The sequence below is a fragment of the Dendropsophus ebraccatus genome, chromosome 6 (genome assembly GCF_027789765.1).
Source record: "Dendropsophus ebraccatus isolate aDenEbr1 chromosome 6, aDenEbr1.pat, whole genome shotgun sequence".
NCBI classification, from domain to species: Eukaryota; Metazoa; Chordata; class Amphibia; order Anura; family Hylidae; genus Dendropsophus; species Dendropsophus ebraccatus.
Window position 1 is genome coordinate 109,254,329 of NC_091459.1, and position 23,897 is coordinate 109,278,225.

General features: G+C 41.1%; 1 protein-coding gene across 3 annotated transcripts in view; it reads right to left on the reverse strand.

Annotated features, from left to right (window-relative positions):
* Nucleotides 1-10,473: 10,473 nt before the first annotated feature.
* Nucleotides 10,474-23,897, reverse strand: part of TFDP2 (transcription factor Dp-2) — a 51,661-nt gene continuing 38,237 nt past the window's right edge. For all 3 annotated transcript variants that reach the window (XM_069975617.1, XM_069975619.1, XM_069975618.1), the window contains 8 exons: nt 23,022-23,069; nt 21,063-21,225; nt 20,698-20,841; nt 19,344-19,412; nt 16,864-17,015; nt 15,370-15,536; nt 11,814-11,913; nt 10,474-11,268 (listed from right to left, as the gene is read on the reverse strand). In XM_069975617.1, coding sequence (XP_069831718.1) covers nt 11,109-11,268; nt 11,814-11,913; nt 15,370-15,536; nt 16,864-17,015; nt 19,344-19,412; nt 20,698-20,841; nt 21,063-21,225; nt 23,022-23,069 — 1,003 coding nt within the window. In that variant the 3' untranslated portion in view covers nt 10,474-11,108. The remainder of the gene's footprint in view (nt 11,269-11,813; nt 11,914-15,369; nt 15,537-16,863; nt 17,016-19,343; nt 19,413-20,697; nt 20,842-21,062; nt 21,226-23,021; nt 23,070-23,897) is intronic.

Consider the following 23,897-nt stretch of genomic DNA (forward strand, 5'->3'; position numbering starts at 1 on the left):
GATGTGGTTTGGCGTAGATTTGTTTGTGCGACTGTAACCTAAAGGTAATGAATAATATATTTTTTAAATTTTATGTTGCGTTAGCCTAAAATAATGTAAAATAATGGTGTGAATGTGTGGCTTAAAGGAGCCCTTCAGCAGAAACCATAATTGCTACATCACCTTAGACTACTTACAGTATATGTAGAACAAAGTCACTTCCATGCTGTCCAGCCTCCTGTCTGCATACAATCAGACTCGATCATGAATTTTAGATGTTGCCCAGCTTTCTCATCTTCTCTTCTGTACTCTTAGCCTGATGAAGTTTTGGCACAGCTTCACATAGACTTTTAATAGTACTGCTATCTTAGCACTGCTATAATATAAGCTAGGAGTGAGTGTATACATCATGAAGTCTAAACTTAGAGTACCTATCACCAAGTTAACTTTTAACCTGATATGGTTAAAGTTATTGATCACAGCGGGTTTCAATGCCAAGACCCGCTGTGATCATTCATCTGTGTCATTCACTCCCTGGCCAGTTCAGACAATGTGAGTCTATGAGACTACTTTTTTGATTTAGCAGACGGCCAGGGAGTGGATCGTGCTGCTGCTGCGCTCTCTCCCCGGCTAGATTTACGGAATACAGCAGGTCTCAGCAGTGACACCAGCTGTGATCAGTACGTTTTGACATGTCTGATGATATAACCACAAAACAAAGCACCAGGAAAAAGGATCCCAGATAGGCCCAAGTGGTATGTGGGTGCACGCTGTGGAGCCCACAATCCTAATTGTGAGCGGGAGATGACTTAAAAACAGGCCAATAAGGAAACTGCATCTGTGGTGAATCAAATCGAATTCTCTATTTACATAATTCAGTATAGAAATGCAATGTTTCAACCCTAAGGGGCTTTGGTTTTAAAGTCATTCTCTGGAGTGCTTCTTTAACTGTATGATATGTGCCTCTCTGATCATCCAAAGTGACTGAAAGGAGTCTTTGTCCCCACACTTCAATTTCTGTGTATAGATCTAAAGCAGGCCACCTTTTACTTCGTGTTACCCCATATACCCAGGTGGAGCTTATTGAACCTAGAGGCATGTAAATGAATGGTCTCCAAAAATGCTTTGAAGTAGTCTTATTTAAAAATTTACTGAATGTAATTATTTTAGATGAGATAAAGCGACTCTGTACCCACAATCTGATCCCCCCCCCCAAACCACTTGTACCTTCGGATAGCTGCTTTTAATCTAAGATCTGTCCTGGGGTCTGTTCGGCAGGTGATGCAGTTATTGTCCTAAAACAACTTTTAAACTTGCAGCCCCGTGTCAAATTGGTGTGGCCTAGAGTGTCTATGCCCTAGGCCTGCAACACCTCTCCGTCCTGCCTCTCCACCCTGTTCATCATTAGAAATGACACAGGCAGGATTTCTCTTATTCATCACTTGTCTAAACACTGCACATGTGCTGGATTGTTAAGGCCCATGTGTGCAGTCTTTAGACAAGTGATGATTAGAAATACCCCTGGCAGGATTTCTCCTAATGGTGAGGAGGGTGGGGATGAGGGACTGAGAGGCGGTGCAGGCCTAGGGCACAGACACTCTAGACCACACCAGTTTGACACAGAGCAGTAACTTTCCCACCATAGACCTTAATGCCAGTTGTACAATTGACAGATCAGCGCTTTGGCTTTTTAGTTAACGGCCTACTTTTAGATATGTGCTGGAGGTTGTGATATTGCTTGCACACCCTGCTGCTCCATCTCTGAAGCTGACTGCTGTAACTGACCTATTGAACTCTTGACATTATGTGGAAAGTTCCCTCTACTCTTTTGCCATATGTACTCGGGGCTTGTGAGTTATTAAAAATAATTAAAGCAGCCAACACTCCATGAATCCTATGAGGTATACACAAGTGTGTGAATTGTTAGCTGGGCTTGCTGTTTCCTCCACAGGGGAGTGTATTCTTTGTAGAAGACAATGGTCTTCTGGCACCAAGGTCAGTGAATACGGATGAAGGAAACTCTCTTGTCTTGTGCTTTATACTTTCTTTCCTGTTAGTTTATACAGTAAATCTTAACCCTTATTGCACTCAAACTTTATTGGTTTGGCTGGGTGATTTGTTTAAAAATTTTAACATGGGCTACAATTAAAGGCTATCCACTGAAAGCCATCATGCAAGACTAAAGGTTAGAAGGACGAAAGTCATTAGTTGGGTATAGCCTGGTCACAAGATGGCAGAACCGGATGGAGCCTATACCAGTTGCCTTTCCAGGTCCTACCGCTGGCTGCTAGTACTCGAATAACCCTAGGACTTACAGGTAAAAAATATCAAGACTATGATCTTGCAAATTGATGACAGAAAAAAAAAAAACTGGAAACAAACTATAACTAGCATCTGTCCCTGATCACTAACCCTAATCTGAAGAATAGATTCTGACCCAAACTACAGGATTACTCTAGAATGCAGACAAAAATTAGGACTATGCTATACTGAATAAGATCACGTTTGAGAAACGACAAGATACAGAAGCTGGACTAGACAAAAATCTACCAAATGAATTTAAAGACTTTTCACTGCTGCTTTTCCGTCACATTAATAAAATTGGGGCTTCTGAAAGGTACTTAAAGTGTTTCTTCATCAGACCTATGGAGAGAAGAAATCCTTGCAGAGCTCCGATGTACGCGTGACAATGACAGATCTAATGGTCTGTGCATGCAGAAGGCTGATCATGTTATTGGGTAGATCGCTGTAGTGTAGAATAAGATTGCTGGTGTACACAGATGTACTGTATATACCGCCTGGCCTTACATTTACAAATGCTCTGTACTACAGCATCCTATTAGGTTCCCAAACATCTAGCTATTATTCAGTGGGTCAGCTGATAGGATCAGATTGTTAGAACGTCCGTACTACTATATGTCATACACACTTTGCTGATTTATGGCTATATTATACTCACTGGAATATATTAATCCTTGAAGGTTTTACCTCCATATTGCATCAGTATTTCGCCGGCTTGTGTCTTTAGGATAGAAGAGAACAAACACAGACCCTATACTGACAAATTTAAAGCTTATTGACAGGACTAAGCCAAATTATGAAAATTGGTTTTATATGGGGAAAAACCCCTCTGGGGATTAAATCTCAGCAATGTGAACAAAGTCATAAACAACATTTATCAAGGTCAGCACCTAGCAGAGACAGGTGAAAAATGATGTGCCCAGTACTTTGCTCTCCAAGTTGGTGGGAAAAGGGCATAGCCTTGCGCAAAGGGAAGCATGGCCTCTCTGTGCACAAGATTTACTACAATTTACACCAGCACACAGAATTAGATTGTAGGCCAAATGTGTTGCACCTGGGGTGTGGTGGATTTACTGTATAGGAGGTGAGTGCCTCTTGATGAACCCACCGGAGCAGATATAGTTAATAATAGGGCTGAAATAAAGAGTCCATCAAGTTCAAAATATATTGTGAGTATACTTACCTTATCCTAATTTATGATGGTGGTATCGGTAAATCAGTATTGATAGCCACACGTTTATTCCTTATAGGGTCTACTGTAGCCACTGCTACCTAGGACCATCCCTCTGATTGCTCCTCACACCGGTATAGTGAGTAGCCATATTGCTGTGCCTTGCAAATGCTTTACAGTTATGTTGTGTACCTTGTATTGTATTTAATCTTATACATACTGTCACATTCCCTAACTAGCCTCGGCGCCCCTGATGAGGTCACGATTACTAGTGACTGGGATAGGCATTTTGTAAATTGTATGGACTAATACTACATAAAACGTGATTGGTTAGACTGACTACTATACTCGTAGACCGACACGTTGTCGATGCCATCACGGTGTAGTTGATTGATTGGTATTATACGTTTTCTCTGGTTACAGCTAATAGACCGACAAAGGTTCTGGACTGTACTGGACAATTTCGACATAGGGAAAGAACGGCACGACCGTGTGCATGAATTTCCATAATTTACCTAATTTGTAAAAATCTGTAAATATTGGTGAAGGTGTCACCTTAATAAATACTCCTTATGCTGCGTTTACACAGACAGATTTATCTGACAGATCTTTGAAGCCCAAACCAGGAACAGACTATAAACAGGGATCAGGTCATAAAGGAAAGACTGGGATCTATCCTCTTTTCAAATCCATTCCTGGCTTTGGCTTCCAAAATCTGTCTGTGTAAACGCAGCATTATTCAAGCCTATCCTATCTTTTGTTATTCTCTTCCATCAAGTTCAACCTATAGCCTACTGTGTTGATTCAGAGGAAGTCAAAGACCCTCATGAGTCAGGTGCCAATAACTGAGAAAGATTCCTTCCCAAGTCCAATATGGCACTCAGAATATATCCCTGGATCAAGATCCATCAAATCACATGAAATCTAGTGCCTATAACTATTTATATGTTTAGTGTTGAGTGACTTACCGTATTATTCAGAGAACCAAACCTGAATAATCAGCCTTTGACTCCCGGTGGTTGATAGAAGTTGGATGCAGCCCCAGGGAGTCCTAGAAAACATGGATACAGCCTATAACAATGTTAACACAATATTTTTGCAAACAAAATCAGGAGTGGATTGGAAACACAAAGGCTATGTTCACACACTGTTGAAATTGAGTGGATGGATATTATTAAATGGCAAATGTCCCATATTTCAAACCAACGGCCGTTGCTTTAAGATAACAATTATTTGCCATTAAATGACGGCCATCCACTCAATTCCAACAGTGTGTGAACATAGCCTTTGTGTTTCCAATCCACTCCTGATTTTGTTTGCAAAAATACTGTGTTAACATAGCTATAGGCTGTATCAATGTTTTTCTGGCAGCCCTAGAGCAACATCCAGCTTTTCGGGCTACCAGGAGTCAAATACTAAGCGTTTGTCCTTTGGAAAAAGAATCCAGCTTGCAGTCATGGGCCCTTTGTATATAGGCTTTATTGAACATCTGAAAAAGCTAGGTTTGATCGAACTCGAACCTAGCCGTACCTTCCATATTTGATTGCTGATGTCTTCATGGTCCATGCGGAAGGAGGAAAACATCCCGAGGACTGTCTGGAATTCTGTGACACAGCCTATTACCTAGGCCGAATCAAATCAAATACGGAAGGTCCGGCTAGGTTTGAGTTCGATTGAACCTAGCTTTTTCAGATGTTCAATCAAGCCTTTTTATATATGGAAGTCATGACGCTAGTATTGTCATATAGAAATATCTATGGGGCCATACAGCACTTTCTGTAGTAATAGAAACAGCCAGCTGTCACATCTCTATGCTCTAACATCTCACCTTGCATGCAAGTTTTTATTTGCGGTATGAGATTTATCTAGGATGTAAGTTTTTTAGGGTTTACTTAATGTCTAATAAAAGAAATCCAGCCATGAAAACAAAAATATGTTTACTGAGATAAACTTTTAGTATGTTACACAATTTCTTGGAAAGATAATGAGCATTTACAGCATTAAATACAATGAACAAACAGGTCACCGATAAGACGTTGGCACCTCCTTGCATATGGCCGAGAGTGAAGGCATCACCGCATCATTCTGTAACACACTGGCCATATAAAAACTAGAGAAAACATCACACCGGCACAGAGATAAATACATCAGATAAGCAGAACTGTGTACCATCACAAGCATCCCAGAGCTGTAGTACAGTCTGTAATCCAGCAGAGATGGAAAGTTACCAAGGATGGTATATGGCATCCAGTCACTTGGAGCGTTGCAGGTCTTCTAATCCTGTATCCTCCAATACAGTACAGGAGCATAAAGTCATAAATGGGTTGGTTGGGGGGAAGGGATCTGATTTTTCCAGACACGGTAGAACTTGTGACCGCAGACTGCTTTGTGTATTGCTGCTTAGTCCTATTCTTTTCAATGTGGATGGGCTGCAATACCAGGCACAGTCTATGGCAAGGATGGGCCCTCCAGCTGTTGCAAACTACATCTTGCCTGGACAGCCAAATCTTTGTATTATAGTTTTTCAGCAGATCCGGATGTTCCTTTTATTTCAACAAACAAAGTGATATTTGAGCTCCAGGGGCCTCATGAGTTGGTGGAGTGGTACCATATTACAAAAGAGATCCTATCATTATTAAACATAAATGGCATCCTCACTCAGTAAGGATCCAGAGATTGTGCCAACCTTTTGATTTGGATATAACTAGGGATGAGCAAATTTACAGTACTAGCTTTGCTTGTCAGTCAGCTACCTTTGATCTCAATGCCATTCTGCTCCAGGTGCCTGGAAAAGCTGGATCCAGTCCTGGAAAACATCTCCCAGTTTTCCAGGACTGGATCCAGCTTTTCCAGGCACCCAGAGCAGTACAGAGTTCAAAGGCAGCCGGCTGACAACAGAGCTTAGCTAAACACTTTGCTAGTCCTGTAAACTCACGGATCCCTAGATATTACATTCTACATGATCTTGACTACTCCTGTGTGACCCGTTCATAGAGCTTTCACAGCAGCATAGCAAATCTTTTTCTTCTTGCATAAGACCCACTGGAATAAAGCTTAATTCTAGTTCTCTCCTTATCGGCGCTTCAGCTGATCTAATTTAAATAGGGGTTGTCTTATCAAGGCAACCAATGTCTGTATCCTGTATAAGGGCATGTGAAGGTCACCGAGGAGGAACTTTTTTAACAATTTATAGCCAAAAGCAGCGTGTAAGGCTGTACAAACCGTCCTGCAGCAAGAACTGCTGATTTCTGGGGTTCCGGAGCCAGGCCAGACTAATGGCAGATTTCTCTTCTTAATGGCAGATTTAGCTGACAGATTTTTTTTAAGCCAAAGCCAGGAATAGATTTGAAAAGAGGAGAAATCTCAGTCTCTCTCTATTTATAGTCTGTTCCTGGCTTTGGCTTCAAAAATCTTTACAGAAGGGGATTTAAGACAGCCCATTTAAATGGCAAATTGCAAAAAATAAATCAATAGCATGATTTAGGCAATCTTATGAGATCGAAATGATCAAGCATGGTGAAATCCAACAATGTCACTGGAGGACTAGGGACCCCAGCAAGCCTTACTTCTACCAATGTGACATGTTAGAGTAGGAGTTACACCTTTAAACCTACAAAATAGGCACCTATGCAATACAGAATATATTAGCAGGCCAGAGACTACTTAAAAACGGAAGTGCCTCTTTCTTGTATTTAACCTGTTGACCTTCCTATATTTCAAAGTTGTAAAGTCTTGACAAAGATTACCATGACGGCCATGATCCCATCAGGTTAGTGCAGAATACTCATCTATGAAACTAATAATTGCCTTCACAACTTTAAATTTGGTGCTAAATGCAATATATTCAGCTCTTACAGTCCATTTACTTCCATGTCTTCTTATCCTTAGTTATATTTTTAGTTCTCTATATTGTATAAAGGAGAAAAGGTGGTAACATGAAGGACTAATGCAAGGCATGCAGCCTTTACATACGCTGAATGATAGTTCATGGGACGCCAATCCCTAGAGGCCGGACACATTTTTGCGGCATGATGACATCATAGAGGCATCAGGCAAGTTATTGTGTCATCCATAGAAATTTTTTTTTTTTTTAAGCAGGCAGGAAAATGACAGGAACAACCAGAACTTTTTTCCTTGTTAAACTTTATAAATTTCCCTCATTGTATCAATGGTGACAGAAAGCAATAATACATTGTAGCAGCACACAATACTTCATGACCAGGCGGCTGCTGGGGCTCTCAACACAAAAGTCAACATATCTAGCTTCAATATCAGTTTGTCTTAACTTTGGCCACATATGAAAGTACAAATAACATGACCGTAACAACATGGAATAAAGGGGAGTTAGGCCGGGTTCACACTAACGTTTTTCTTTTCTTGCTTTCTTTTCCTTTTTGTATTTGTGCAACTGTTCCATAAAATGTGACCTGGTATTACAGACATAGCATGCTGGGACCCTAGGGTAAATGCATGCAACTTAGCAGTTCCTATAAAAATGTAATCGATCTGCCACCATTTCAAAGTAACAATCAGCACTAATGTGAACCCAGCCTTAATAGCAGCATTACATTTCCATTACAAATACATTGTTATGTGACATTTTAAAGAATAACATTTGGATAGGCCCAAAGCAGAGTCAAGGGTCCATCGTGGTAGTAGTGGAGTAGTGCACCGGAACATGGTGGTCACAGATTGTAGCAGCCCCCCTTCCTTTTTTTTTTTTTTTGCAAAAGACAGATTACAAGGCGTTTGTGATAAGACACCAATGTGATCAGTGAATGTATAAAACCATCATCAACGGGGATCTCTCTAGGATGGGGAACCTTCGGCACTCCAGCTGTTGTACAACTACAGTTGTCATCATGCCTGGACAGCTAAAGTTTGGCTTTGCTGTCCACGCACGATGAGAACTGTGGTTTTACAACAGCTGAAGGGCTGAAGATTCCCCATCCTTGTCATAGAAGTATAACTGGTTGGTGGTCTAACCTCCGGGACCAGAGATGCTTTTGACGTTTCTCCTTAATGGCATCCCACTGTGAAGGGAACCACATCACTGGAATTAGGTTTTGTTGCAGTTCCCCACATAGCAGATGGACGGGACCACCACTGTACAAGAGAAACGTCAAAGACATCTCAGAATCAGCAGGAAGCCCAAAGATGCCTTCACCATTTCTCCTGGAAATCGGCAACATAACTCAACTGTATGGAGCTGTGATCCTCATGTTCCCAGAATCCCACTCTGCAGGGAACCACATGCAGAGATAATTCTTACTAGTGCTGCAGTTCCCTTCATCCCAGGGATCACATAGGTCTCAATGGTCAGGAAGTGATGGCATATCCTTGTGATATCCCATTATTTTCTACGGTGGGAAAACTCCTTATTAATACATACATAGTGCGTTCATGGAAAATAAGTACAAGCATAAGTCTGCTTATTCTCAGGAATGCTTCATTCCAGTAACAAGATGACTGACTTAATCTTGGACAAATGGTGCTGAATCCAACGCCATCTTTAGCACACATTCCCAAGGAATACAGCAGACAGGAAAGGCTCTACTTCATACATAGTTTTTCAGTAAACAGACACTTTAAGATTTATTTAAAGGGGTTACACAGCACTTTTAAACTTTTTGTTGCTGCCCTTATATAAAACATAATAGACCTCTTATCCCTTCAAACTTCCCTGATGTCCTACTGCAGAATCTTCGGGTTCTCCACTGATCACAGCCGCTGCCACTCAGCAGCGACAGCCTGCTCAGCCAATAACTGGCCGTGGCGTTGTCCTTTCTTAATCTGTGATTGGCTGAGCATGCTGTCACTGCCCTGATGGGTTCATCTGCGGAAGTGGTGGCTGTGGTCAGCAGGGCACCCAGAGATGCCACAGGACGCCACCAGGGGAGCCCAGAGAGCTGGTTGGTTATGTTTTATACAGGGGCAAAAACATATTAAAAGTTTATAATTGTCGGATAACCCTTTGAACGCTTCTTTTCCCGATAAATGAGTCATTTAAACACATGCTCCTCCTCAAAAAAAAAAAAATAAAATCATCAGCTGTTATTATCCATGTTCCAGAGACTCAGGCACTCTTTAATTATTTTTCTAGCCCCTCCCCATTAGTATTGGTGGTCAATATGGTAATGAGTGCCTAGACTGTCAAATGTTGGTCAACAACACTCAGTTCTCAACAGGGAGAGCGCTAAGGTTCACGCCCCATTGACACCTGACAAGAAGTGACCACTTCTTTGACAGTCTACAGACATCACTGCAGTCTATAGATTGACAGTCTACAGACATCACTGCAGTCTATAGATTATCATCAATTGATACTGACTGCCTAGTTGACAGACTCTGTGCATATAAAGGCACTGGCCTTAATAGCTTGTAAATAACAGTATGTGTGTGTGGTTTTTTGTTTTTCTTTTTAAAGAGGTCACAAATCTTAAAGGGAATCTGCCACGTTGAAATATAACTTGTCATTTACTGATTTACTGAAATTTTCTATGATTGAGGAGTCCAGTGGGCGGTCTTACTCTGTGACAGATACTGAAATAACTGTCAGTCACTGTGGAGGACTGCCCACTGGACTCCTAACCATAGAAAGTGCAGGGATTGGAATCTTTTCCCACATTATATATCAATCTGCTCAGCATGAGGACTGCATTGTCAAGGCGTCAGGTTTACTTTAACCTTTGTGGTCTGGTTGTCGGTCAAGAAAGGTTTTTAACATTAAACCCATGCAGGATTACAGTTACTTCCCACATATAGTAGAGGCGGCCATATTTGTGAACTGAGCCAATGTTCATCTGCCCATTTTACAAAACCAGAGAACTGCCCCCTAGTGGAGGAAAAAGCTCCAAATAGAAATGTTTTTTTTTTTTAAACAGCACAAACACAGGTTCTGGGGTGGTGTGATAGTACATAGTAAACGGCATTATATTATATAATACATTTGGACAAAACATTGTCCATTGTGACGTTATTTGTTTGTTTTTTTTAGAACACAAAAAAAAAAAAAAAAAAAAAAAAAAAAAAAGGAAATGGTCATGACAGAAAATGGCAAAAAAAAATTGGCAGCATTCTCCATCATAGTGTTCCCTTTTTCTCTACGGATGGTGCTAGAAATCCTTTGAGTACAAGACAGACTCTGTTATAGAAAGAAATATCCTCTGATTTTCTAAAAAACAAAACAAAAACAAAACAAAACTGCAGCAATCAGAACATAGCAGCATCTTTCCCACAGACGTTGGCAGGCATCGCTTCTAGCGTAGCTGGGTGTTGTGTGTTACTGAAGTGGCTTCAAGCTTAAGATAGGAGATTTACAAAAGATGCATTGTTATCCAAAGGCAGTGAAGTAATGGCTCCATCAGTCTGCAGGTACGGGAGCGCCCACTCTCGCAGGTCATACAGGTCCTCTGTCATACCCTGTGCATAATCCTTACAGACACAGTGTCTAAAAAGCCCAACAATCAAACATTGGAGCAAACGTAGTCACCTCTCAGCTGGCAAGACGCCATCTTGAAATGAGTGTCCACAGCGTGTTTTCATTTTTGAAAAAAAAAATAAATCTTTGTTGATCCCGATGTGATCTCCCATCGAAACTGCGTTGGAAGACTAAACTATTTGTAGACGCGTTCACATACATTCTGGCTTGTCCACATTATTCCAGGGAGGAGGAATCGTCTTCATCATCTTCGTCATCATCGAAAGAACATGGGGTTTCGCCTCGAGATTCTGTGTAGTGGGATGTACCAGAGCTGGAGTGGTGACTGCTGTTTGTCAAAGACATGTCAGTGTCGAAGAACAATCCTGGGTTCATGCTGTGGAGATAGCCACAAAGAAGAAAAGTTAGAAGACTGGAGTCATCTCAGAGTCTACTGTCAGATTTTAAATGGTGGGGCTCTGAGTGTTCAGACCCCCCCATTGATCATAAAATAAAGCTCAGAGAAGCATGTCAATAAGTGCTTCACTCCTTGGCTTGCTCAGTGTAACTGCATGAAATGAGCTCCACTGTAAATAAAGCACCCAGGGAGTGAAGCACATCACCGCACTCTTCTCCTGGCTTGATTTAGAGATTGCTGGAGGCCTGAACAATCAGACCCCAACCGATCTAACCTCCAACACACAATTTCTTCTAATAATGGTATTTTGCAAGACTAGAAAAAAAAAAAAAAAGCCTGAAACTTTGCCACTTCTGTCCACTTTGCTGTTTTGTAGGTAACAGAGGGGAGCTGCAATACCACATGTGGCCTGTGGACAAAAGTGGTGCTGTTGATAGAAAAACATGGCTGCTTTCCAATCTTGTCAAGCACAAACACATTTTTATGATGCCCAAGCAATCCGAATAATCTTGACCAAACCTTACCTGGACTGTGAGTAAGTAGTTGTGCTGGCGGAGTGCGCGGCAGTCTGAGATGTACTGAAAGGAAGCCCTTGGTCGGTCCAAGACGTCCCTGAGGCCATGTCTAGTATGCAGAAGATACAAATAATAAACATTTTATGAAATCATGAATGAGGCTTTATTTGATGTACATATATTCTATACATCCACAACTGAACTCCATCCAACCCCAAGATTTTAATAGCTGTTTCCTGTAACACCAGGCCTATACAAATACACTATTATACATGTTATAGTAAAGCTTTCCTATCTTAACACTTTATCTACCTCTCATTGACCATTCACCAATATGACATTTTGCCTGGCACGTCTGGGTTAGACACGGTCACGCTCGCTGTTCTCACTCATCTCATACAGGGTGTACGCGGACAGAGGCATTCATGACCCGCTAACACTTGTGATTTAGGATCTGATTAGCAAGTCCTTGAGAATGAAGGAGTGAAGAACACCATGTCATGACCCTCAGGAATGAGGTGCTTACACATCCCGCTAGGTGCCAACTGGTAATTCTCATGTAGTTAAATTGTAGTGAGAAGTGGCCGGCCTTGGCCTTGTCTGTGCCAAGTGCACGCTGAACATCTGCTGATAACAGCCACTTGGCTCCGGTTGGCTTCAATGCTGCTACAATATATGTTATTCATCCTCCTCCTTCATAGGATAGATTCAGGGGGAACATTTACTAAAGACAGGCATTTTATTTGCCAGTCTTAAAGGGATTATCCAGGCCTAAAAAACTGCCATTTTCTTCCAGAAACAGCGCCAAAGTTGGCAGCTCAGTTCCATTAAAGGGGTTGTCCAGCAAAAATCTTTTTCTTTCAAACCAACTGGTTTCAGAAAGTTTTATAGATTTGCAATTTACTTCTATTTAAAAATCTTCCTGTACTTATTAGCTACTAAATGTCCTGCAGGGAATGTTGTTCTGACACAGTGCTCTCTGCTGACATCTCTGGCCGAGACAGGAACTGTCCTGAGTAGGAGAGCTTTTCTATGGGGATTTATAGAAAACCGAGACAAAGTTCCTGTTTCGGCCAGAGGTGTCAGCAAAGAGCACTGTGATAGACTGAAAATAAAACATTTCCTGCAGGACATTTAGTAGCTAATAAGTACAGGAAAACTGGAGATTAAATAGAAGTCAATTACAAATCTATATAACCTTCTGACAACAGTTGATTTGAAAGAGAAAGATTTTCGCTGGACAACCCCTTTAAAGTTAATGTAATACCGCACACAACCTGTGGACAGGGCTGGCGCTGTTTTTGCAAGAATAATATATTATAATATATTCACTGTACTGTGGAGACCATGTCCCCTCCACTCTGTCCTTGGGGTAATAAAAAAAAAAAAAGTCCTCGATATCAATTTCCTCCTCAGTGTTTAGTCAGAACAAAAAATAAATAAATAGATAGATAGATAGAGATATTTATTTTTTTCCCCTGATATTCACAGGGTATGTCCTTACTGTCTCATTGTCAGGCCCTCAGCTACTGAGATAAAAAAGGGGGGGTCCCTCTCCGGAATCCATGATGGCCATATATAAAAAGGGACAATATAAGGAAATGTGCCACTTTGGTATTACAAGGAGCAACATAGCACACTTCAGGATCCTCATTTTTCAGAAAAAAGGCATTCTAAATCTCTGCAGTGGGAGTACCCCTTTAAAGGAATGCTTTCTTTACTTATAAAGAGAACTTTTAGCTGGGCCAGGTTTTCATGTCCAGAAGGGTTTGTCATGGTGACACAACTCCGTTACTATTCTTCTAGGAATTTGTTGTATAGCCAATTAGTATTAGTCCGGCCTCACAGCCCTAATATAAGAACATTCAGAGCTGGATTGTGAGACATCACGATGAACGTAGATGAATAACTCTCCCAAGGAACGGAATACATTATGGTTAGGCTGACGATATATATGTCGTGACAGCCTCCATATTAATCCCGACCCTCTATCTGGCTTACAGCGCTCTACATTTAGCGGGGTAATGTGATAGTACTCTGTCCAGTAAATGTGAATGGGATTTCCCTTGGGTGGACAGACTGTTCCGAGTGATCAACAGGAAAAGCCCTTTCATTAGGCAGAGATGGCACTGAGGAGGAAATGAATAGCACGGCCCCTGTTAATATGCACAGCAAGTCTGCAGCCAGCTCTGCCCCATTCTACAGACAATGCCCTAGACTAAGGAACCCCCACCATTTAGTGGCTTTGTATTCTACACCCAAACCCTGCCCGAGTGCACTTAACTCTTTCAGCATTCAAGGATTATCTTTAATTGAAACCATCACAAATTAGATGGCGGATTTCAACGCTTTAAATCAAAGGGCCACAAATAATTTAAAAAAAAGTTTATATAAAGTAGTGATCCTGAAGGTGGACATCCTTCTCTACTTACTGCCACTAATTTTATTATTAATAACCGGGAACTCACATCATGTTAACTGCAAAAGACGACAGACTGAGGTGATGGGACATCTATGATTAAGATATGCTCTGTGCCTCACAAACAAGAATACAGAGCTTTGTTTCTGAAGGATTTCCTCTTTGTACTTACAATATGTTGTTATGGAGTCAAGGAACGGGTCATATAACTACCCCCCAACAGTCAGGCAGCAGGGGGCCACTATCTGACACAGATCGGACTTTGAAGAGGCAGTGGATATTTTAGTCACTTTAAAGTGTCACTGTCGTGATTTTTTTTTTGCAGAAATCAATAGTCCAGGCGATTTTAAGAAACTTTGTAATTGGGTTTATTATCCGAAAAATGCATTTTTATCATGAAAAAGCAGTTTAAAGCTCTCCCCCCTGTCTTCATTGTTCTCCTATGGAGAGAGCTAAAGAAAAGACCAAAACAGGACAACAAAGAGTTAATCTACAAATCCCTCACGGGATATCTCCTGTGACAGTCACCAGTGACCTGTCTGAGCTCGGATTACAGCTGTCACCCAGCTTCGTGCCTGTAATCCTCTGTTATCTGCTTTCTGCTGCCGGCTAACTCCCTCCTTCCTCCCCCCCCCTCCCCTCTCCCTAGAACAGACAGGGTACGACTTCTGCAACAAGTCACAATTTTCAGATTTTTCAGAGTGGATGAAAAAGAGGAAGGAGGGGGGGACCTGGGAAAAGGCTTTTTACATGCAGATAATGGCAGATTTGGCTAATAAACCAAATTACAAAGTTTCTTAAAATCGCCTGGACTATTGATTTCTGCAAAAAAAAAAAAAAAATACGACAGTGACTCTTTAAGTATATCATTGTTTTTAGTGACAAGCTGCGATAGTATATACAAACTCCTGCTCCACTTACAGAAGCACATAGAGCTAACATGATGCCTTTTGGTTTGGTGAGATTCTGGGGAGTAAAGTTACTTACTAAACTTATTAATAAAAAACAAAAAAAAACTTATAAAAACAAAAAAACACCTTTGTTCTTTTTATGAATGTACTCTGCCCCCTGCTGTTAGGTAACATGTAATGACATTACAGAAGTAGGGTCAGGACCCTGGGTATCAGTGTAAATGAGATCACTTACCTGTCACATAGCCTTCCAGAGCCCGGGGGACAAAGGATTTGGCAAGCTTTAGGTTTTCTGATGTGCATTTTCCAGATTCCAGCCCAAATGACATCCCCATCCTCTTCAGAACCTCAATGTCATCATGTATTTCAAAAGCGTTGTCAAAGTTGAAAAGGTATTCAAACCTGTAAAGAACGCAGAACCCAAAATGAGTGGACACTGTTACATAAATAAGAGATGCATGAAGACCTAAGAGAGCAGAGACATCATAGGATGGTGATTGGCTGAGCAGGCACTTCTTTGCGTCAAGTGGAGACCAGTAAGTGGGAAGCAGCAGTAACCAGGTGCTGGTGAAAATGGCGGCTGATCCTGGCAGGTGAGTACAGGCTTTTGGATTTTAGCCCAGCCTGGGCACCTTTAAACATGAGAAGAAATAACTGGACAACCCCTTTAAGGTCAATACTAGCTGCATAAATCTTTAAGCAGTTAGCGTCTCACAGTAGTGGCAGCATACAGTCAAAACGTCTCAGTTATCAGGTTAGGAAAATGTTGTTTCAAATGACTTTCTTCCATGTGACAACAAATCTGATCTGTAACATATCTGTAAATCAATCAATTTACCAAAAAGGACGTAAAACCCCAGAAACACAGCTCTAAAGTCTTTGCCACTTGTGTCTCACTTTCCTGCAAACTTCTGTGCCTGTTGTTAGGTGAATACTGTCTTCAGCAACAGAGACACAGAGGTCAAACATAGGAAGTGGGTGGGGGTTAGTGTTTTTTTTGGAAGCGAAAACCTGGATTGTATACATGTAATGTAAGCTTGTTGGCCTCCTTAAAAAAGTCCACACTGTCAGACTGGGATATCTGGGGTACCTGGGGCCCACCAGAGGAAATTATTCCCGGGGCCCAACAATGAAGAACCAGTGAGAAACAACATGTCAATCAGTGTTTGTTCAGGTTCTAAAGCTGGGGCTCCCCATCCCTGCTCTAGATGGTGTATGCTGTGCCTTTAATTCACTGCTTAAACCAGGGCTGCTTTTATGATGTAACCCCTTTCTTGCTGTGATGCTGTTTTCCTTTCTACTCATATAGCACCCTGCAAACCCAAGCCTTAGTAACCCTTCTTCCCCCCGTATGCTATAGTATTGAACTGTAAATCATCATCCCCACACAGTGCCAGTCTGTTCAGTCCAGTGTTCTTTTTCCAGCACTATGTCATGCCATAGCAAAAAAGGAGTAGTCAATGTTCTTTGACTAGCCAGAAAAGTAAGGGAAAGGTGAGAAAACTGCTGGCAAATAGCCCAGCTCTGGTGCTGCCCCCTGAAATGTAAAGAATAAGAAAAAGCTGTGCCTCTTGGAGGGGACTCTCAGGGGCCCAACAGCAGCAGAAGTGAGAGCATTAACTTCACCTTATGCCTACAGAATGGAGCTCTCACAGCGGAGCCAATAGTGATTTCTGCTATAGGGCCATATGAATTCTTTGTACAATTTTTATCAATTCTTCGTACTCACTTGTCACTAGAAATACTGCAGTCTATCACCGTCTTCTTGCTTGTGTTCACAATGATGAATGGCAGCTTGATGGTGGAGTTTACAGCCGGAGGCGTCTGATTCACTTGTTCATTTTGCCTATTTCTCTGAACAAGGTGCTTGAAGGCGATTTGCTGTAGGAAAAGGATAAGATAGATAACATTACAGAACATACATAACCTAGACAGCACAGCATTGTCATCATGTATGTAGTAGACGCAGCCAAAGAAATTCCCAAACCAACCCATAGCTGCACTATATACCCACAGGGACTGCAGTATAATCCCCATTATACTTATGCTGTGTATTCTTTCCTTCTTTTTACAAGTTCAGCAGTGAAACGTCTCACAGGCAGCGAGGGAAGCTGTGGGGGTTATGAATGGTCTGTAAATTTTTAAACTTTTATTGGAACTGTCCCTCTCGTAAAAGCAGCGCTACTAGATCTGTCATAAGAGACACCATGCAGGTCTGTATCTAGATCTGGTAACCTTATGAATGAGTAATTCTATTGATTCGCAATAGGTTTACACAACTAAAGCATACAGATTGTTATGTCTTGATAATTTCCTCAGTCTAAAGAGTCGCTAAACAGATGACAAACCATCCACGAGGGAATCGGCTATCTGATGGGACGGAACAAATACTTCCATTGTCATAGGCTTCATTCTTTCTCTGCAGCAAAAATTGCACGGGTGGCCCATTGACCGGCGTCTCACATGACGCACGCTTACATTAACAAACACACACAGGACCTTCAGTGTTAGAATATGGCAGCTAAGGAGAGGAATCTTTTTGTGAGAAGATGAAAAGCATACGACGGGCGCATACTTCAAGAAAGTGAGTGCATGAGGAGGAAAAAAAAACAAAACAAAGTCATTCTCTGTAACTAGAAGGCTCCATGCCCAGGGTAGAAGGAGGATCGTCTCGTATGGCTTACAAACAAGCTATTATAAAGTTACTGAGGCAGCATGGCTAACATTCATTAAGAAAGGCAATATGGATGTAGCAATATTATGTAACGCTGAGAATTACTGCAAGTGTGCAGCTTCATGGGTACATACATTAATCTACCCATAGATATTACATAGATGTTATACAATGCAGTGCAAATGCATTGTATAACACCACCAACCATTAGAACAGGCCGGGAAAGTGCACAACTAAGCGCTTCTCTCCCTCTCTTGCTGATGGAGACGGGCTCCATAGACATACTACAGAGTTAGCATGCTTCCCCCTGCTCATTCTAGTGATAAATAGGGCAGGGTTGAACAACCAGACCTTGACCAACTAAAACTTTTTACACGTACAGTGGTATCTTGGTTTAAGAGCGTTTTGGTTTAAGAGCACACAGTTTTTCAAAATTGTGACTTGGTTTAAAAGCATTGCTTTGGTTTAAGAGCTCCTAGTACTGGGTGGGAGGGCGAGTTGGGGAGGGGCATGGTCTGCATACCAGGGTCTACAGCCCTGTACTCTGCCCCAGGAAGTCTCCCTCACCTTCCAAATCATAGCAGATCCACTTCAGGCTGGGGCTTGCATCAGGGGACAGGACTGTAGAGGTAATCTTTTCATAGCTGTGACCCCTCTCTCCCCGGACAGAGAATGCTGCATGTATGTGCCCACTTATGTCCTGCTTTTTCCTTCATGCTCCCTGCAGTCTCTGTCAGTCCTGATTCGTCCATGCTGAACACACACCCCTTCCCCATTGCTGTCATGTGACCACACAGACCTCTGACAGCAGCCCTCCTTCTCTGTTCTAGTCTGTTGTACTACGCGACTGCATTATGGGGATCTGCAGCCCCATCCTGTATCTACAAACTGCCGCTGTGTTATCAGGGTTATGCACTTACTATGTATTATACACCACGTGCTGATTGCTATACTGTATAATAACTTATAATATCACATTCAGCTGTTTCTAAATCTTTGTTTCATTTGTTCTACATGTTGTTCAGAATAAAAAATCATTATTTTTGGGGCGAGGAACCAATTGTCTGCATTTCAATGATTTCTAATGGGAAAATTTGCTTTGATTTAAAGAGTGGATTTGGATTACAAGCACGGTCCCGGAAAGAATTATGCTCGTAATCCAAGGCACCACTGTATTTGGGACCACGACATCTGTAGACCTTTATATGTGTGTGTATATTCACAGAAAAATGCTTTTATCCTGCATCAATAGGACATACTGGGTTCTGTATTATCAAACATTTTAGATTATGGGGTGGTCACAGATAAAAATATATACCTTTAACTTTCAGGAGGAACCCCTAAAGTAAAATGCAATACATACATATTATATATTATATATATATATATATATATATATATATATATATATATATATATACACACACACACACACACACACACACACATACATATATTATATATATACACCCACTTTTTTTTTTTTAAAGAAAGAGGTATTTCTATAATATGTTATATAAAAGTGATAAGCTTACCTGTAGCAGCAGTTCCTGTAGCTGAGCGCTCTTCTGCTTGATGCGTTCTATCCTCCTCTGCTTCTCCATCTATGACGTCAAAAACAAACATGAGGCTAAACTAAACAGTTTTCACATAATACAGTGAACCATATCCGGCAATTGCAGTAAGTGATATCTATTGCACAACTGAAGCTGCCCTTTAAGCTATGGAGAGAATACTGTGGTTACTTCTAGCAACCCCTAAGCTCCGCTTGGCCCTTCTTATACATATTTCAAACCATAAGTTACAATAAGGTACAGAGATGCCATAAGTTACCATAAGGTACAGAGATGCGTTTTCATTGTATGCATGTTAGTAATAACGCATGCAGAGAATTTCCAAAGGTTACTTCTTAGTAATAAAATAATAGGAGACACCATGAAGAAGACTGGTGTAATATCCTAAGCAGTGTAGATAGTACTTTCCTTGTGCATGAGAAAAATATATATATTTTTTAGTTTTCTACATTGTTATGTAATGCAGGCTGAGGCTATGCAGCTTCTCATCGGCATAGATCTACACCCCTGCTCATGTGAGCAGCCATGGTCTGATGAACTGCACTAAATGAGCTGCCGAGTCAGCTGCTCCCCACAGCTGGGTACGAGGACCTTCACTCTGTACGTATCCAGCCTGCAATACAACACTCTTTTACTAAGCTTGAGATATACAGATGCTGTATGGATATTGTGCAATGTGCATGCATTTGCTTAGTAATCAAAGATGATGCACATTACATGAGATTGTCTCCTAACATATAAAAAAAATCATCTAAAATAACCCAGTTCAGCCTATAATAAGGACTTGCTTATTCAGAACACCATAGAAAAGTACATATTATGCATCTAAACATAGCGTTACCACGAGCGGCCTGTGCATATAAATAACACAGCAAATAGGAGAGGACAAAGCATCTACATATACTATAGTGGCAGTCTGCATCAGTCCCTGTCCCTCTTCTAGGGTTTGGCATCACCATATAATGCATATTATTGCAACTGTTTTCTCAATTTACCTTAATAGGATTCCTATGGGGAGGCCTCTACCCCCTACCAGGACAGATAGACACCATAAAGGTTGTCTCTTACCCTTGGTAATACAGCATCAACATAACCATAGTGGCACAGGACTCACTAAACTGCTGGATGCCATAGCAGTTCCCAGTATGCCATAGCAGTTCCCAGTTGGGGAGTGTTGTATAAGCAATTCCCTAAACAATTGTGAAGGCCATAGTCCTGAAGTAGAGCCCGAATAGAAATAATTGATCTAATAAACAACAAAATAACAAAAAATAATAAAGAAACATACAGAAAAGGTACAATAGTATTAGCATACCTCTAAATTCTCACATTCCTGTACAGAGTTGGACGGCAAACCAATCCATTTTATTTCCTTCTTCTCCTTTGAGATAATATTCATGGCCATCAGTACATTAAGAGCATCGTACACTCGCCGCCTGATGTTCTTCTGGTCATAGGCCTGAGTATAGAACAAGGCGTTAGCTAATACTCCCAGCATACTGACTGTGTAAGTACCACCACAGCCACCATTCTGACAGTGCCCGATCCACACTGCATTCATGACTTTCAAGACCCATGTCTTCCACCAAAAAACTATTATTAGTATTGTTCTTTTTTTATCCGACATCGGAAAGGAAAACCACAAATGGTATAGGAACATGAAAGGTAGCTTTAACTTACTGAGTCGGAGGGAAGCTGTCCAGCAGAGGTGGTAAACTCGGCCACCAGTTCATCTGCCACTTCATTGTAGGACGTTGTCCCTTTGGTCTGAACCTTCTCACAAACCTTCATAGAGAAATGCCGCAGACCCTTCCCGCTCTTCTCCCCTCTCTTGCTTCTCTTACTGTAGATGGAAAACCAACAATTAATAGAGAGATTATGGATAGTGCATCAGTTTTCCTTTATAATCAATAATTCTATAAATCTGATTGTAAACTCCAGAACTTTACCTGCAGCCAACCCACTGATGCCATGAGGCAGAAGTGACCACATCTTACCACAGCATGAAACACAAGGAGTATTAATGCTCACAACACATCCTAAAAGCAATTCGACGACATGACCATTTTACTTCTCTCAGTCCAATAATGTGTCCCTTCTCAAAGTCCCACCAAGTGTTACACTACCCTGAAGTAGCCTTTTATATTGTTGCAAGGCCCGCTGTCTAACCAGAACAACATCTCTATCTGGGCTTATTATTAATAATATTGTGTTAATGGAAGTAAATACCCCAATAACATAGAAGCTTGTTATATCCTGAAATACAAGAACCTTTACAGGCATAAAGACTTCAGACACATGTTGCTGAAGCAGTGTATTTGGGAGGGCTGCAGGCTGATCTTACGTCGGTGATAAACTAGAGACGGCTAACGCCCTAGATGAGTAACATTACAAGGATGTCACAGCACCCTAGAGAGGATAGCAGGCCTCTGTGGGAAAGAATACATAACACAACAAAAGTATATAAGCACGAGGTGCAATTACAAAGAAAAACTGGATATTTTTATAAAGCTTGATAAGGTTATACTCTATTTTGGGAAAATAAACCGTTTCAAAATGTATTTACTTCTAATCCTGAGCCATATAAGAACATCTAGGGAGAGATTTATCAAACATGGTGTAAAGTGAAACTGGCTCAGTTGCCCCTAGCAACCAATCAGATTCCACCTTTCATTTCCCAAAGAGTCTGTAAGGAATGAAAAGTGGAATCTGATTGGTTGCTAGGTGCAACTGAGCCAGTTTCACTTTACAGCAGTTTGATAAATCTCCCCCCGTTCACAATATGGAAACAGCGCCGAGATTCTGGGCGGGAACTCCTCCGAGCGCTTTCGGCGGCGACTCCTGCCTTCTATCTATAACAGCAGGAGAGCGCGTGCCTCGGTTCTCCGCGCCTCACCACTCAAAGAATTGACATGTCATGCTCTCCGATTGTAACTGATAGAAGCCAGGAGTCGGGGCGGAGGACTGTATCAGTTTTATATAGATCCAGAGAATGTTGTGGTGCAAAATTATATTATAATTATTTATATATATATATATATATATATATATATATATATATATATATATATATATATATATATATATATATATATATACACATACACACACACACACACACACTTTATAATTACACAGGCATAAAATAGTTTCTTTGAAAAGATTCATTGCATTAAATTTCCTGCTTTTATCCAGAGTCACTCCACCCTGCAACTAATTTAGATTGCAAAGACCCAAGGAGAAATATGGCAGATGATAGAGATGGTTCCTGGCAAGTGGTTGCCATAGTGGCCAGCCACTCTCTGAAAAAAATCCAGAAGGATTAGTTCCAGATTCCTTGTTAGGAATAGGATGAGGAAGTGAATAGAAGTGGAAGAGTCAGGACGCTGCCAGAGGGCAACTGGCCTGAACTGCTCTGTATTCGCTTCTTTTCTCATAGCACTTCTGTTGTAGTGTAATGACCTGTATAGCAGAGTATACATATACATGTATGATATCCTACATACGTATAATAGAAGGAGACCACTACGCCTGGAATTCTACAACGCAAGAGATGGCTCCCACCGGGCAGAATAGTACTTTATCATAAATGACATCCTTCTCCCCCACTCCAATCCATCATTTCTTTTGTGCATTTACCTCTCTGAGAAATCAGACTCTATGAACTCACGAGTACGCTTCCGATCCCTATGGAATAAAGAAAGAAGAAAAAAAAGGTAGCATGTATGAAAATGTCATAGTTAAATGTAAAGTGCATATATTCTAAGACAAACACCTAAAAGTATAATTTATCTTCTAAAGAGGGAAAGACACATGCACACCTAGGTAACAAGACAGATTCAACCCCAAAAGCTGTCCATATACATTAGATCAATGTCTGTATGCAGATTTTAGAGGGACTGGCTGGGAGTCTTTCTGACATCTACTGGGGATTTCAACATGTCTGGATCTATTAGTTCTTGGGGAGATAAGCTGACGGAAGTAACTGGTACTGGCTTTCTCCCCTCTGAATATTTAGAACACACACACGCCTGCCTCAGCCTTTTCAGAAGATGACTATTGATCAGCTGTTGTGTGAGCTGAACGCACTAGCCAACGCCGTCATGCACAAAGTCCGCACTCTGTAATCCTCAATTTACACAAAACCAGACAAATCATTTGTATGAGGGCTTCCTGACTGTCCCCGACAAGTCACGTCAAGGGAGAAAAGGGATTTCAACTACCTTATCTTTTCGTTCACTATTTATTTAGAACTGGTGAACCCTCAGCCAAGCTGAATGTACATATGTATGAAGGGATTGCGAGATTTAGCTGAATAATTGTTTAATCATCAGATATTGCATGTGTATGGGTATCTTAAAGGGTATTCCAATCCCAGGAAAAATAAAAAATAAAAAAATAATAATATAAATATTATATATATTATAAAAAATAAAAACATGATACTCACCTGCCCTGATCTCCCGCTCTGATGTCTGCATATCCTCACTGTTTTTGAATTCCTGTAATAAGCTA